We start from the raw sequence: 17,650 nt of genomic DNA on the forward strand, positions 1-17,650 counted from the left end.
ATTGATGCAAGAGGTGGGATGGGTAGATTTCTGGAGGCTCCGTAATCCGAATGTTAAGCAATCTTCTTGTTCCTCCAAAACCCACGGTACCTTATCCAGGACTGATCTTGTGAATGGGCAGCTCAGGCTCACTTCCGTTTTGTGTCTGATACAACTTATAGACCCCATAGCGTATCCGATCACTCTCCCTTAATACTGCACATTCTTGTATCCCCACCAGTTTTACTAGCCAAACCCCCCTGGAAATTGAATGCATTCTGGTTGAAGCTATTGCGCTCACATGAGATGATTGAACGGGGATATGCGGGAGTTTTCTACATCTCAGGATCCATCCGGTTCTTGTATATTGCAATGGGACACTTTTAAAGCATACTTGAAGGGTTTGTTGATTGTGGAAATTAACAAGGTTAAGCATGCCTCCTCAGGCCTGAGGGAAGAAATGGAGGCTCAGGTCCAAGAACTGGAGCAAAGATACATTGCGGACCCTTCAAACTCTAAGGGGGCTTGGCAGTCAGCCCAAGCTGCCTATGAGCATTTTCTCTCCTCCTCGGCTCCAGACAGGCATTCTTTGAGGAGGGGGAAAACTGGTCGCCTACTGGTGTGGATTGCCACCTCTCAGCAAAGGTCCCTTGCAATAGAAGCTATTAAATCTCGGACGGGATCCTTGATTCATTCACCAGATTTGTTTATACAGGAGCTGGCTAGCTTCTACAAAACTTTTACCTCTCTGGTACTTCTTATGCCCCGGGGGACCTTGAAACTTACTTATGAGATATAACCTTTCCCAGCCGAATGGCTGTTTAGACAGAAGCTTGATGCCCCGCTTACTATTGGGGAACTTCAGGAAGCAGTGGGCACATTTCCAAATTGTAAAGCTCCTGGGGAGGATGGTTTCGCCATGGAAATTTATAAACAATACCCTGAAATGTTGCTCCTGTGCTTGCTGAGGGTCTTTAATATGTCCCTAAAGCTGTGAGCTATGCCACCCTCAATGTCCAAAGCATGTATCATTTTACTTTTGAAAGCAGGTAAAGACCCAGTTGATCCAGGATCTTTATAGACCAATTTATACTTTTACAGTGCAATGTAAAAATTCTTGCAATGGTGTTGGCTAAATGAGGTTGTTGCCTCAATTGTACACTTTGATCGGGCCATGTTTATGCCGAACAAGTCCATTGCAATTAATTTGAGAAGGCTTTTTCTAGACATACAGTCCCCAGCTGGCAATGTAGGCAGTAGGGCATTGCTATCATTGGATGCCACAATGGCATTTGATAGCTTGACTGGGGGTACTTATGGGTGCTACTGGAATGCTTTGTTTTTGGCCCACAGTACATCTCATGGGTGCACCTACTCTATGCTCAACGACAGGCTGCAATTGGGGCATTCGGAAAATGATCTCACCCCTTTGATCTGAAGAGGGGTACTAGGCAGGGACGCCTTCTTTTGCCTCTCCTGTTCACCTTAGAAATAGAACCCCTGGCGATCCGGGTTAGATCTCATTCCGGTTTTGTTGGATTTAGATATGCGAACACACAAGAATATCAACAGTGCGAGTTTAACCACTTGCCACCCGCCATATAGCAAATTGACGGCGGCAAAGTGGTTGTGTTATCCTGACCGGACATCATATGACGTCTTTCAGGATAACGAGCCGCTGCGCGCCCCCGGGGGCGTGCATCACAGCGACCGTTATTACGGTGTGTCAGTCTGACACACCACAACTCCGATCTAGGTAAAGAGTCTCTAACGGAGACGCTTTACCACATGATCAGCTGTGTCCAATCACGGTTGATCATGATGTAAACGGGAAGAGCCGTTGATCGCCTTTTCCTCACTCGCATCTGTCAGACGCGAGTAGAGGAGAGCCGATTGGCTGCCCCTCTGACAGGGGGGGGGTCTGTGCTGATTATCAGCGCAGCCCCCCCCCCCAAGGATGCCCACACTGGACCACCAGGGACGCCACCAGGACTATCAGGGATGCCCACCACTAATCACCACCAGGTATGCCACCCATGGCGACCAGGGATGCCAATCAGTGTCCACAATGGATGCCAATCAGTGATGCCCATCAGTACCATCCATTAGTGTACATTTGTGCCGCCTATCAGTGCCCATCCGTGCTGCCTTATCAGTGCCCATCAGTGAAGGAGAAAACTTACTTATTTACAAAGTTTTGTAACAGAAACAAAAAAAGTGTTTGGTTTTTTTTTTTTCCCCAAGTTTTCGGTCTTTTTTTTTTTTTTTTTTTAGTAGACAATAAAAATCCCAGAGGTGATCAAATGCCACCAAAAGAAAGCTCAATTTGTTGGAACCAAATGATAAAAATTTAGTTTGGGTACAATGTAGCATGACCGTGCAATTGTCATTCAAAGTGCGACAGCGCTGAAAGCTGAAAATTGGTCTGGGCAGGAAGGTGTATAAGTGCCCTGTTTTGAAGTGGTTAAGTCACTGTGCCTCTGACTGCTAGTCTCATGAGATTTGGTGATATCACTCTTGTGCTGCTCACTGTTCTTGCTAGAGGCTTTGTGGACTCTGAGGATGCAAATCCCTGCCCCTACCAGGTTGGCCACCTGCACACAGAGTTGGTGCAGAACAAGACATGGTAAGGCCCCTTTCACACTGGGGCGGTAGGGGGCGTCGGCGGTAAAACAGTGCTATTTTTAGCGCTGTTTTACTGCGGTATTCGGCCGCTAGCGGTGCGGGCGAAAAAGGGTTAAAACCACTCGTATAGCGCGGCTATAACCGCGCTGTCCCATTGATTTCAATGGGCAGGAGCCGTGAATACACTGCCCCTTCACCGATCCAAAGACGCAGCTGACAGGAGATTTTTTTCTTCTCCTGCCAGCGCACCGCTTCAGTGTGAAAGCCCTCGGCCTTTCACACTGAACAAACAGCGGAGGCTTTTTTGGGGTGGTTTGCAGGTGGTATTTTTAGCGCAATAACGCCTGCAAACCGCCCCAGTGTGAAAGGGGCCTAAGTGACTAATGTTGAAAGTTTAGAAAGACCACAGGCAATACTGGTTTGCCTTTTCCATGCCTATCTTTGGACACGCCTTCCAAAGTTTCGTTCTTTAAAAATTGCAGGGAATGTGGGTATTTTCTTTTCTGAGCTGAGCAACTTATGTCTGTCCATTGGTACAGTCCCTGCTTGGGAAATGTTGGCTGCTTGAGGTAGCCTGGTAATGTATTGTTAGAGCGCTTGATTTCCACAAGAATAGGCTTTCTCCAATTTAGAGCATGGGGGACCTTGTGAAAGTTTACTTTTAATAGCCACAAGTCATACAGTGAGTATGTATACACAGGTTTATTTTACTTTGTATTTGGTTTCAGTACTAAATGCAGACTAAGCAGACCTGTTTTGATCTGTATATTTCCCATGTCTACAATTTGCTGTCTGTCCTCCAAATTTGTCATGTCAAATATGAACTGATGTAAAAAAATCAAAACCTAGACCTGCTAAAAAAAATTTTTTTAAAATGTTATTGCCTTATGACCTTGACTCTAAACTAAAGGTTCCTTTTCTTTACAGCTAAGGAAGCTGCCTTCTTGGCCCTCTGTTAGATCTGCAGGTACCATGATGTTGCACATCTGATCAGCTGTGACACTAGCCATGTGTTGTCTTGCCAGTTCAGTTGAGAGCACGCAACTGACAGTTACCATTCACAGCAGGCCTTGAATGTAACTGTTTTGGAAACAGTTTAAAACAATGGGTTTAGTTCTATCTTAGGTTTTGATGCAGCCATCCAAACTCTGCCTATATCTAAATATTATTTATTGGTTAAAAACGCATTGCATGTTGCTTTATTTTTAATTTCTTGCAGGAACTTGAGAAGATTGGGTTAGGAGATGTTGACTTGCATGTGTATGAAGTTCCAGTTGAATATCAGACTGTGCAAAGGTTAATCCCAGACCTATGGATGACCTACAACCCTGAGGTAAGTTGGAAGAGATACTCACTCAACACAGTGGGGTATATTTACTGGAAGCACATGGACTGATAACCTTAAAAGGGGAATTTTCCCCGGAGCTTAGTGAATGTTGTGAAATGTCACTTTGCAAAGAATACCCAATCACATGCAAGGGGAAAAAAAAAATTTCTCGTTTGCACGTGATTGGATGATTAAAGTCAGCAGAGCTTCGCCCCTCTTGCTAAGCTCTGGGAAAAATTCAGTTGCAACAGCCTATTTTTGCTTTTTCATACATGAGCTTGCTACTTTTGAAACTCTGTCTCTGGGTAATAATGCAGAGGTGAATTTTAAGAGGGGATGCAGATTGTTGGTTGAAATAATCTTGTGAATGTGAAAAGTATAGAAACATCTTTCCAATGAAGCTTCCTAGTATGGTGAAACGAGTTAAGATTACGCATATTCTACCGTGGGGTCGTTCTCATTTAGTTCAAAAATACTGTATATGGACCTAATACCAGTTACAGGGAGGTGTTAAGAGTGTCACAACATAAAGCATTAGAAGAACTAAACTTGCCTAAACAACGTCTTACTTTGTCACTTTTCTTACTCTTCCACAAATGCTAAAAATATTTGTTGTATTTTTTACCTTGCACACAAATGCCATCCACCAGAAGCTGGTGGTATTTGTGTGCACACATGGAAATCCTCTGCCATTCTCTGCCAGCTCCCAAACTCCTGGAAGAGACCAGCAGCACATCCACCCACATCTTATTTGTTTTAAAAATGCTGGTGCAGAACAGGGATTGAGGTCTGTTTTTAAAGTAGCTGTAAAGGCTGAAGGTTTTCACCTTAATGAATGCTCTATATTTAAGGTAAAAAAACATTCCAAGATGAGGCCCCCCCCAGCCCTTCTAAAGGCTTACCTAAGCCTGATATCTTTCCAGTTCTTCAAAGAGCAGCACATAGAGGCAGCAGCTGGCTTCTGCTGTAAATCAAATCCAGTTTGGAGGGAGTGGAGGGTAGGACCGAGCCACGCTATGTGTGAGTCTATAGCCCGACTTGGGAGCAAGCCTGCCCATCTGCCCACATATCAAGCACAAGCTATGGGGGCAGACACTGAAGTGGGTTCCGGCTGGGGACCCAAGAAGGTAAGTATGACATGTTTGTTATTTAAAAAAAAAAAACACAAAAACAGCCTTTAGTAACCCTTCAAGGCTCAATTTTATGATACTACTGACTTGGATGTGACATAAGTCCCTTTGAGATTCGTATTGCACAGGTTCACACTAGTGGGGGGGAAAAAAGCAGGTTGTGCCCAGAACTATACAGCAATCTGACATGCAAATGCTTTTGCAAGCCATTCTCTTCTACAACCTATTCATCACTATGCTTTGCTGTATGCATTGATGTGGTATCTGTCATATGATTAGTGCTTAGAGAGATGACACATACAGCAATTTGAGTATATTCATCTGCAAGCTGTTATCTTCTGTATTCTACCTACTGCTACAGTTTCTTGCTTGGTTGTATCGCTTGCTCCTTCTGAACATCATTTGCCAAGTGAGTACGATTTGCCGCTGTGCTTTTGATCTGTTGATCCCTACTGGTTTAAATCTCTCTAGCTAATGCCATTTTCAGTGATTTAACATACAAGTAATTACTGTGTGCCTTATGTCTGGACTATTTAAAGAGGAAGTAAACCCTGATGGGTTTTACTTCCTCTTTTGCTCCCAGCAAACCCTGCAAATTAAAGCACAAAGGGCTAGTATGCATCGCATACTAGCCCATTATGTGACACTTGCCTGCAAACGAATCCCGTGCAGGCCGCATCCATCTTCACCCCTCTTCCTTCCGGGGTGATATTTTACCTATGCTCTTGGGCTATTGTGCTAGTTGTAGGGGCCTCCTAATATAGGCTTTGTGTGATTCCAGGGACAGTGGACTTGGAGAGTTTGCATATCATATATATTTTTTATTTTTTTATTTTTCTAGGCTACTCTTTTTAGTGTCCTAGTTGTGGGACCTTCCCTCCCCATCACCTTCTTGGTGTTCCCCCAAGCATCCTTCTCCATTGGAAGAGAAGCTTCTGTGCCCATGGGCGCAGTGCTCTAATGGAGCCTCTTACTCACCTTTGGTAAGGCGCTCCCCTGTGCTGCCCCTTGAACGGACAGAAGTGCCACCCATGGTGGGTGCGCTGTTATACCCTGGTGCCAGTATCCACACACCAGGGTAGAAGCACAAGCAGGTGGAGCATGGAGCAGTAAGCGGACCTGAATCGTCCAAATAGTGTTAATGTAGATTTCATCCTCTCAGCATTGCTAAACTATGCAGTCTGATTCTGCCATGACAGCTGCTATGAATCTGGTAGATGGCTCAAAGGTAGGCTGGCTGGAGGTTTTCTTATTGCTCTTCTTTCTATTATACTCATACTGTGGGGAGGCACACTGTGGGGTACCCTTGGGAGGAGGTCCTTTCTTTGGGTGTTGGTTGCTATTATTTGTTTTGGGGGGCTTCTTACAAACGCAAGGTGAATCCCGTCCGCCATTAGTGTGGCAAGTTGGAGGCAGAGGCTGCAGCCCTTGCACCTCTCAAGCTGCCCAGCAGCTCAAGAGTTAAGCAAAAGCTCCAATCTGTTAACTCCATCTTACTTATGTTACGTTTTGTGCAGGTGCAAGACAACTGAGGTCTGCTTACTCCATTTTTACCATGTACTACATTAGCCCACCCCTAGGCTGAAGTAAAGACATAAATTGTGGATCCTGCAACATTTAATTGATAGGCTCCTGGACTAAACACCTATGCAAGTGTTTTCTTCAGTGAGGCCGCATATATGCATACCTAATAATGATAATAAAGTGATTTTGCGCTTCAAATCTATCACATCAAAGCATGATTATATATACAATTGTATAAGTAAAGTGCGTTCTACAGGTGTAAATAAACCGTGCAACATAGTATAAAGTGCTCAATGTTAATGAGTGATCATCAAAAGTGCTGATGTGCATCAATAAATCAAAAGTTTATATTGTGCTTCATCCACTGGGACCATATAATGGAGGAAGAAGGTGATGGTAATATCTTTAAATTGAAGTGATCCGGTGAAACCGGGCTCTCTGGACTCTCACCTTAAATAAGATAAATTTGGGCATCAAAACAGGTTTTTTATTGGATGTAGTGTGGTGTAATTCAGGTAGGGCTTCTCTGGTGGTGTAATGGTTCTCCCGATATAAAGCATCTATCAGAGGAAAGAAGGGGGTTGCCCACCTGATAAAAAAAAAAAAAAAAAAAATAAAGATGAATTTGGTGTCTGGTTGTCAGATTATCACAGATCAGTCATATATCTTAGAGGACGCTCTTTGCTTCTGTCCAGTGCAATGGAATTCAGCTCCTGGGTGAAGTCTGCTCTGTGTACCTGGCACACCACTCGGGCTCCTCACAACCTCCCCTCAGATGTTTTCTCTCGCTCTTCCGGGTTACTTCCTAACTACATGACGTAGTCACTAAGGGACTTTTTCTGGGCGGTGAGTAAAAAAAAAAATAAATTAAACAAACACCGGAAGTGGGGCAGGACTCGGCCCCCACCAGCAGACGGAAGTGGGGCTGGTTAGTAAACGCCAACTTCATCATCACTATTTACACGTTTTCACCATTTTTTAACATTCACTATTTTATATCATCCGTTATTTTAGTTAGTTACGTTGATATTGACTCAGTCCGTTTACTCAATATAGCGCGAGGGACTACACCACACATATATGCATACCTGTTTTGTACTGGGAGCGTGCTGCACAGCGTGTCTCCCAGCAGAGACTGGGCTCTTCACCGAATCCCCAGTCCCATACTAAAAATCAAGACCTGGGAGTCCTGCTTCCCAATCACTTGATTGTTGTGATAGCCTCTGATTGGATAGCATCATGATCACTCACTGTACAGCCTGCCCCTGGTTGGTTGTGGTGTTGGTGTGTGTGTGTTATTGTTTTTATTTTTGTTTGTTTTTTTCCTCTTCTGATTGGAGAGATGTATTGTATGTATCCAAAACAAATATAAAAAAATAAAGAAAAACTAGATTTGATCTAGGTCGGTGTCAGAGTTAGTGTTCGTGTAAAGGTTAGGGTCAGTATATTTCTGGTAGGTTTAAAAAAAAAAAAAAGCTAAATTTGCGTCTGTGTGTTTTAGGTAGGATAAAAAGGCATTATGTGCACTATTGTTTCTGTACCCCACTAGAGGTACAAATGACAATTAATATAGACATATGTGGTATTGCTGTGTTGCCAGGTGCAGGAGAAATTATTTTGGGTTGTTCTCAATGCTGAGAACTACATGCAGATTCTTATCCATCATGCCATACCATCAGGGAGGTGTGTGATTAGCCCTGAATTTATACGGGACCAGCAGGACAAGGACCCCAAACATGCAGCCAATGTCATTAAGAACTATTTTCAGTGTAAAGAACAAGGAGTCCTGGAAGTGATGGTTTGGCTCCCACAGAGCACTGATCTCACCATCGAGTCTGTCTGGGATTACATGAAGAGACCGAAGGATTTGAGTCGGCCTACATCCACAGAAGATCTGTGGTTAGTTCTCCAAGATGTTTTGAACAACCCACCTGCCAAGTTCCTTCAAAAACTGTGTGCAAGTGTACCTAGAATTGATGCTGGTTTGAAGCCAAAGAATGGTCACACCAACTATTGATTTGATTTAGATTTTTTTCTCGAATGGTCTTCCAGGGCAGTGTCAGAGATGGGCTCCTCCTCCCTGAAACAGCAAACGCATTAGTCCACCATTATAGATTTCAGTGTTACCTGCATGCCTCAGTTGTTTGTGTTTCCTCCGGATCCACAGGAGCTGCAAAGAAACGTTTATTATTTTAAATCCTGTCTCTGTGCTACTTGCAGGAGACCCCCTGCCAGCATCCCATTCAGCCCAGCGGGCCTTGGGAGGGCGAGCAGGAGCAGCAAAAAGACTTGCTCTGCCTGAGATTTCACCCCTACAGAGGGGTCTGCAATCATCCCCCCAAGCTAGAACAAATGCACTGGCATTTTCTCCCCATACCACATGCTGAAGGAACCTGCTGCTGTTTAAATCCATGGCTGGTGATCTGCTTTGCCCCTAAGTCTCAGGCCGCACTTGGATCCCACAGATGGTACCGCACGGGTAGGTGTCAGCTTTTGTCACTATCTGTTTACCTACTGTCCGCCCGTTCGATTGCCCCCTCCTTGTCACCGCCGCCCTCGGCGTTCCGCCGCATCCTACAGAGCCGGTTTTCCCTTGTGGAGGCCCTGCAGGGTGTACCAAGATGGCGCCGACGCCACTTCCGGTCACGTGGTTCTGGATGGTGGCCATTTTCTCGGAGTCTGGAGACTTCTAGGGGGAATTACAAAGCAGCACTGGCGGTGACATCACTTCCGGGAGGCAGGAAATGTAAAAAAATATATATAATAACACAGCAGAGTCCCCCTCCCTAATGAAATGTCAGGAAGGAGGACAGTGGCATGTGCAGGTACATCCACCAATCTGCACGGGGTCAGCTGAGGGTGGGGCCGGAGCTTAAGCAGGAAGCAGTTAAAAGGCCTCTCCAAGCAGAGGTTCCTGGTGGCTGATCGTGTCTGCTGCTTCTCCACCCTGCCCTGCAGATCCTGCAAGCCAGGACAGCTCCAAGGTAAGCCAGAATACTCCAGGGTCACCTCTGTCTTAACCTCACTGCAAAAACTGCCCTTACAGGCAGTCTTTAGCTACCTTCCTCATGGGGAACTCTTTATGCTTGATTTCAGGAAAGGACCCCAGAGGAAAAGAAAACGAAAAGCAGCAAAACGTGTGTTGTGAAGCCACCGGTTTTCACCTGAATGGAAAAAAAAACCCTATGCCAAAAATGCATAGACAAAATGGTGGCCAAAGAGTCGCAAGGTTACCTGAGAGATCTGCTCACCTCTTTTAAAAAAGAGATAAAGAGCACCATGGCACCGCTACGCTCAGCAGTTGAGAAATTAGAAGCACCAACGAATGCCGATCAAGCAAGTACCCCATCTACCAGCAGGACATGCGTTCCTTCAGGTAATAGGGAACAGGCAGAACGACGGGAACAAAAGGAGGATTCGGATGAATCCGAATCTGAGGATGGACTCTGCTCAGACTCTGAGGAGGAAGATCCGGCCTCAGAAGGCAATTTATTTCCCTCAGAAGACACGAATAACCTTCTAAAAGCCATAGCCGACACACTAGGTATTAAAGAGCAAAAAGGTGCAGAGCTCGCACTACACAAAATGTACAAAGGGTTACAACCCAGGAAACCTAGAACATTTTCTGTACACCAAACTCTTAAAGATAACGTCAAAAAAGAGTTGCAAGACCCAGAGAAAAAAACTCTTCATACCAGCTGCGGTCAAGCGTAGATATCCATTTGCGGAGACAGACACCAAAACCTGGGCTAAATGCCCCAAAGTGGATGTGTCTCTGGCAAAAGTCACAAATAAATCTGACTTAGCCTTTGACGACGCAGGTACCTTAAGCGACCCCATGGACAATAAAATAGAAGCCCTTTTAAAGAGGGCCTGGGAAGCTGGGGCTGCAAATCTGAATCCAGCAATAGCTTCCACCTGCACAGCCCACACCTTGCTAATCTGGCTGGGAAAATGACACACCTAGGGAAGAATTAATAAATACTGTCCCTACACTGACCAGAGCGGCAGCTTTTCTAGCAGATGCCTCAGCTGAAACTATCAGAATATCTTCACGGGCCACAGCGCTACTCAAATCAGCCTGAAGAGCCTTGTGGCTGAAATCTTGGGAAGGTGATATCTCTTTTAAGAACAGACTGTGCGGAATTCTGTTCACTGGAGACCTACTGTTCGGGCCTGAACTAGAAACGGTACTAGACAGAACTGCAGCAAAGAATAAGGGTTTTCCCCAAACCAGAAAGAAACAAGAGAAGGCGCCCTTTCGGCAGTTCAAAAAATTCAACAAGCCGGGAGCCAAGAAACGTTAGGGACAACAAAATAAAAAAGGCAAGGGTGAATTCGTCCTCAAGCCTCCTAACCCAAAAAACAATGACTGCCATCAGGTGGGGGGCAGACTTGCAGCTTTTTCCCACCAATGGATGGAAGCAACAAAAAACGAATTCATTGTACGCACCATAACGGATGGCTACGCGATAGAATTTTCCACCCGCCCCCCAACCAAGTACCTAGTACCCATGCTACCAAAAGATCAAGCAAAAGCCTTTCTAGAGTCACTAGAGAATCTGCTAGATCAGAAAGTGATTCGCCATGTACCTCAAGAGAAACAAAAAGGTTTTTCTTTCTCGTAAATCAGGGGACACAGAGCCTCAGTAACTGATGGGTTATAGAGTATCACTAGGTGATTGGACACTGGCACACCCTAGACAGGAAGTTCAACCCCCTATATAACCCCTCCCCTTACTGGGGATACCTCAGTTTTTTCGCCAGTGTCTTAGGTGTTTGTCACGAATAAGATGTGCTGTGCTGAGCTCCAAAGGAATATCCTATACTGGGGCAAGCCATGCAAACGGATCCATTCAAAGTGCTTTTTCAGGCCAAATTGGATGGTACCCGGGGCCTCGTGTCCAAAGAAACAAGGTTTTACCTGTAACGCTTCTCTTTTAGAGAGCTGGACCCAGTATTTGTTTGTTTTTTTTTTTTTTTTTTTTTTTTTCCAGCCATATCCCTGGCGGGGTGCTTTACGGGGCCAGAACTGCGGATCCTCCTATTCAAGGGGGCCCCAGTCTCTGAAGGTTTTTTCAAACGGAGCCCACCGTGAGAGAGGTAAAGATTGGGTCTGTATAACAGAACTCTGCAGCTGGATAAGGTAAGGGAGACTCCTCAGGGATTTTTTTAATTCTAGCAGGTTTCTCCTTTTAAGTAAATGTATGCCATGCCTATTGTCGCCACCGGGGGGCTGTCAAGAGCACATACCTTTTATGCCTGTTCCGTCCATCTCAGTGTCCACACTGTACAGTCCTCCAGCCAGGCTCCACGTAGGATGGCATGGCCTGACGAAGGAGCATGCATGCTCCGAACGCGAAGCACCGCCCGCCTCACCCCACTCCCGGAAGTGAAGACGCAGGTCAGCACGGCGCTCCATGGAGGATCCATGACCGATATCCTGGCCACCCGGAGGCTCTGAGGACCCTCGGCACCACCGAAAAAGCTACCAGGACCCAGGTCACAGGACTCGCATCCCTGGAACCCCCCCACTGGCCCGTGACACCCACATCCCCCGAGAGCACGCGGATGAAACTACTCTATATGCTGGTTTTTATCTATTGTAATAAATATTTTTAACATACATGCTGCACTTAGAAGGCGCCATCCTTCTTTCTTTTTTATTGTTCCAGAGCTTCTTCTAGCTTTTATAGACTGGCTGCCTTCCATTTATTCAGCATCATTTTATCCTTATATGGACTCATACCTGAACTTGTTGTAAAACATTAACTACCACCACCAAGTTCCCCCTCTCAGGAACCCCCAGTCCACCCCCTTCCCCCCACCATTTTTAGTCATATGTACTCGGCTACATCCATTGTGCGCCATATTTACCCCTTGAGCATTTACTTAAAACCCCAGACTGAGCATTGGTAGCAGCGGCAGTTGCTGAACTACATCGCTCAGCAGTCAGTGTTTTTTTGTTTTTTTGGGTTTTTTTGTGGTACCTCCACCTTTGTTGCTTGGCACTATGGGTAGAAGAGGTAAAAATACCCCGAAAACCAGAGGCTCTAGGGGATCTCCCTCAGGCTCTGAGGACCCCCCTTCTGCAGCACCTTCCCCCCCGAAGGACCTGGGATGGCTGGTCAGGGTGAGCCGTCAGGGTCAGGGGTTGCATCTGCTTCTGGCACTTCAGCCCCTGTATACATTACGCAGGAGGTTTTTTCCTCAACCATTAATGGATTAGAGGAAAGACTAATGGCCTTAATTGCATCTTTACTCAGTGGAAGAAAACGCACTAGGTCTCCCTCTGTCACCCAGGACCCTCAAGCAGAGGAACTCTGGGGAAAAGGAGAGGAATCCCTCTGAGGATCGGGATGAGACTGATGATTCCTCTTCTGAGGAATCAAGTGGAGAGCTATTCAGGATGAGAAGGTGTTAGTGCAAATTCTTGCTGGATTGGTCCGCTCCACATTTAAGTTACCCGTATCTGAGTCAGTTAAAGAACTCTCCTCTTTGGGTTCACTGAAGCCTCCTCAAGCAACACATGCTTTTCCTGTTCATAGTTTACAAGAAAAGCTCATTTATTCTGAGTGGGATCACCCAGATGAAAACTTTTTAGGCGGAAAAAATGTTTAACGCTTTATCCTATGGAGGAAAAATTTCGAAAAATGTGGGGTATACTGGCAATTGACGCCGCCATTTCCTCCGTTAATAAAAGCCTGACTTGTCCTATCGACAATGCTCAGATGCTTAGGGATCCAACTGATAAAAAAATGGAATTCCTGTTAAACGTTTTTTCCTTTGGCAGGTTCAGTAGCTCAACCTGCAGTGGCAGCAGTCTGAGTCTGTCAGTACTTGAGAGGCCATGTTAACAGGTCCTCAAAGTTTTACCTGAACAGCAAGCCCGGGGGCTGGCCAACCTTCCAGCGGCTTTGATTGGTTGTTGACGCAATCAGAGATTCTATCATCCAAACCTTTCGCTTGGGTTGGTGCATATGCGTAATATCTTATGGTTGAAAAAATTGGTCAGCTGAATCACCATGTAAGAAGCTTCTGGCTGGATTTCTATTTCGTGGTGCAAGGCTGTTTGGAGAGGATTTGGACAATTATATCCAAAAAATCTCTAGTGGAAAAAGCACACTCTTACCAGTTAAGAAAAGGAGTAAACGTCCCTCCTTTTTTAAACGGGCTCTTTCCCCAGTGCCAGGAGCATCAGCCTCCAGGCAGTCGCGACGGCCTCCTCCGTCAGGCTCAAGAAATACATTTCAGAGTCGGCCTGGGGGAAGAAGCCTACTAGACAAGACGCTAAAGCCTCTTCATGAATGAGCGCCCCTGCTCGCTCAGGTGGGGGGAAGACTGCTACAGTTCTCAAAGCTCTGGCAGGAAGATTTCCAGGACAGATGGGTGATCTCCACGGTAACTCTAGGTTACTAACTGGGGTTCCGAGTATTGCCCTCTCCTTGTTTCCCCAGATCAAATGTCCCCAGAGATCCAGAGAAAAAGCAGTCTCTCCTTCTAGCATTGGAGCGGCTATTGTCGCAAAAGGTCATCGTGGGTGTTCCAACGGAAGAGCAGGGATTAGGGTTTTATTCAAGCCTTTTCACGGTTCCAAAACCAAATGGAGATGTCAGACCCATTCTGGATCTAAACCGATTCCTAAAGATTCGATCCTTTCACATGGAATCAATTCGATCAGTAGTCTCCATCCTACAAGGAGGAGAACTTCTGGCGTCAATAAACATCAAGGATGCATACCTGCATGTACCCATTTTCCCTGCTCATCAAAAGTACTTGCGTTTCGAAGTAGAAAAACGCCACTTTCAGTTTATAGCCCTGCCTTTCGGGCTAGCCACTGCACTTCGGGTGTTTACAAAGATCTTGGCTCCTCCTCTAGCCAGATTAAGGGCCCAAGGTATAACAGTCATAGCATACCTAGACGACCTGCTCTTGATAGACCGGTCGGTAGCCTGCATGGACCAGAACTTGATCACCACAATCAACTACTTGGAATACCTAGGTTGGATTCTCAACTTAGAAAAAGTCTTCCTTTAAAACCAGTAAGAAGACTAGAGTATTTAGGCCTGGTCATAGATACAAGCCAAAAGAAGGTATTTTTACCTCAGGCAAAGATCAGTGCCTTTAAAAGAACTAATTCAGGTAGTCGGGACAAAAAAGGGTCCTTCTGTTCACCTTTTGTATGAGGCTGCTGGGAAGGATGGTGGCTTCATTCTAAGCAGTTCCCTATGCTCAGTTTCATTTGAGAATGCTGCAACACAGTATCCTGTCTGCCTGGAACAAGAAAGTGCAGGCATTAGATTTTCCGATGCGTCTGTCTCCTACAGTGCGTCAGAGCCTCAGTTGGTGGTTAATACCCGAAAACCTGCAAAAAGGGAAATCCTTTTTACCGGTTACCTGGACAGTGGTAACAACGAATGTCAGTCTTTCGGTTTGGGGAGCAGTTCTGGAACAGTCTGCGGTCCAAGGGGAATGGTCCAAAATCGAGAGGACCTTACCCATCAACATTCTGGAGATCCGTGCGGTGTATCTAGCCCTAAGGGCCTGGATTCTCAGGCTACAGGGTTGCCCTGTCAGGATCCAGTCCGACAATGCCACAGCAGTGGCTTATATCAATCACCAAGGAGGCAAGGGGAGTCATGCAGCTCAGGGAGAAATGAACCAGATTTTAGTCTGGGCAGAAAAGCATGTGCCATGCATATCGGCAGTTTTCATTCCGGGGATAGAGAACTGGCAGGCGGACTATTTAAGTCGCCAGCGGGTAGTCCCAGGGGAATGGTCTCTTCACCCCGACCTCTTTTCGGCCATATGCCAAAGATGGGGGGGGGTTCCAGATGTAGATCGCTTTGCATCCAGATTCAACAAAAAGATCGACAAGTTTGTGGCAAGAACAAAGGATCCTCTTGCATGCGGGACAGATGCGTTGGTGATTCCGTGGCATCGGTTCTCACTGATTTATGCATTTCCTCCTATTCTGCTACTGCCACGACTCCTTCGCAGGATCAGGCAGGAAAAGAAGTCGGTACTGCTGGTGGCCCCAGCCTGGCCCAGGAGAGCTTGGTATGCAGAAATAGTAAGGATGACAGTAGGTTCCCCGTGGACCCTACCGTCACGCCCAGACCTGTTATCTCAAGGTCCAGTGTTCCATCCTGCCTTACAAACGCTGAATTTGATGGTTTGGCTATTGAAACCCACATTCTGAAAAATCGTGGGCTTTCAGGTCCTGTGATCTCTACCTTGATCAATGCAAGGAAGCCAGCTTCCAGAGTAATTTATCAGAGTCTGGAAGACTTATGTATCCTGGTGTGAAGCCAGGGGTTGACATCCCAGAAAATATGTCATAGGTAGAATTCTTGACTTTCTACATATGGGATTAGAAATGAAGCTGGCCATGAGTACCATCAAGGGCCAGGTCTCGGCCTTATCAGTATTATTTCAACGGCCACTTGCTTGACATTCTTTAGTCCGAAAATTTATGCAGGGGGTAACGCGTCTTAATCCTCCGGTTAAGGCACCCCTAAACCCCTGGGACTTGAATTTGGTTCTGTCTGTTTTACAGAAATAGCCTTTTGAACCAATACGTCAAATTCCCTTGGTCTTGTTGAAAAGAAAGTTAATTTTTCTGGTAGCTATTTCTTCTGCTAGAAGGGTATCAGAATTAGCAGCTTTCCTGTAAAGAGCCTTATTTAATCATGCATAAGGATAGAGTGGTATTGCGCCCTCATCCTAGCTTTCTACCGAAAGTGGTTTCAGATTTTCATCTAAACCAAGATATTGTTCTACCTTCCTTTTTTCCAGATCGCTGTTCTACGGAAGAAAGGTCACTACAGTCTTTGGATGTAGTAAGAGCAGTCAAAGCCTATCTGGAGGCAACTGCTCAAATTTGCAAAACGGATGTTTTGTTTGTGTTGCCAGAAGGTCCCAATAAAGGACAGGCAGCGTCAAAGTCCACCATTTCAAAATGGATTCGACAAATGATTATTCAAGCTTACGGTTTGAAACAGAAAATTCCACCTTTTCAAATCAAGGCACACTCCACAAGGGCTTTTGGTGCTTCTTGGGTGGTGCATCACCGGGCCTCTATGGCTCAAATCTGCATGGCCACAACCTGGTCTTCAGTCCATACATTCACCAGATTTTATCAGGTGGATGTGGGAAGGCATGAGGATATCGCCTTTGGGTGTAGTGTGCTGCAGGCAGAGGTATGAGGTCCTCAGGTCTGATTACACCCTACGTTGTGTGGTCCCCTCCCCTCTCCTCAAATAGCATTGCTCTGGGACATCCCATCAGTAATTTACTGAGGCTCTGTGTCCTGTGATGTACAAGAAAGGAAATAGGATTTTTATAACAGCTTACCTGTAAAAATCCTTTTCTTTTGAGGTACATCATGGGACACAGGGGTCCCGCCCCTCTTCTCATACACTTATATTGCTTTGCTACAAAACTGAGGTATCCCCAGTAACGGGAGGCGTTATATAGGGGATTGAACTTCCTGTCTAGGGTGTGCCAGTGTCCAATCACCTAGTGATACCCTATAACCCATCAGTAATTACTGAGGCTCTGTGTCCCATGATGTACCTCCAAAAGAAAAGGATTTTTACAGGTAAGCTGTTCTAAAAATCCTATTTTATTCTCATATTTTTACAAAGGAAAAAACGTCAGGCAAGCTAAGGCTCATACTGAACCTCAAACCACTCAACAGGAATACAATACAAAAAATTCAGAATGGAGTTCGGTCAGAAACATCCTAGTCATTTATGGTGACAATAGACCTACAGGATGCTTACCTACATGTCCCCATAAAGGAGGAGCATCAAAAATTCCTGAGGTTCGCCATACAAGGGCCAGCAACCACTCTGCACCTGCAATATACAGCTCTCCCTTTCGGCATCTCTTCCCCACCCAGAATCTTCTCAAAGATGGTGGCAGAAGCGCTAAAAGGTCTAAGACAACAAGGCATTGGCATCATACCATACCTAGACGAACTACTGTTCTTTGCAGACTCAGCAGAGACCCTAGAGATCAACCTGCGCACAAGTATGTCCTACCTGCAAAACCTGGGGTG

The 17,650-nt window shown here is 45.7% G+C and overlaps 1 protein-coding gene across 3 annotated transcripts in view; it reads left to right on the forward strand.

Annotated features, from left to right (window-relative positions):
* PGPEP1 (pyroglutamyl-peptidase I) overlaps positions 1-17,650 on the forward strand; it is a 144,530-nt gene that overhangs the window by 21,634 nt on the left and 105,246 nt on the right. For all 3 annotated transcript variants that reach the window (XM_073595859.1, XM_073595850.1, XM_073595869.1), the window contains one exon: positions 3,824-3,937. In XM_073595859.1, the coding sequence (XP_073451960.1) occupies positions 3,824-3,937 (114 nt within the window). The remainder of the gene's footprint in view (positions 1-3,823; positions 3,938-17,650) is intronic.

The sequence above is a fragment of the Aquarana catesbeiana genome, linkage group LG01 (genome assembly GCF_042186555.1).
Source record: "Aquarana catesbeiana isolate 2022-GZ linkage group LG01, ASM4218655v1, whole genome shotgun sequence".
NCBI lineage: Eukaryota > Metazoa > Chordata > Amphibia > Anura > Ranidae > Aquarana > Aquarana catesbeiana.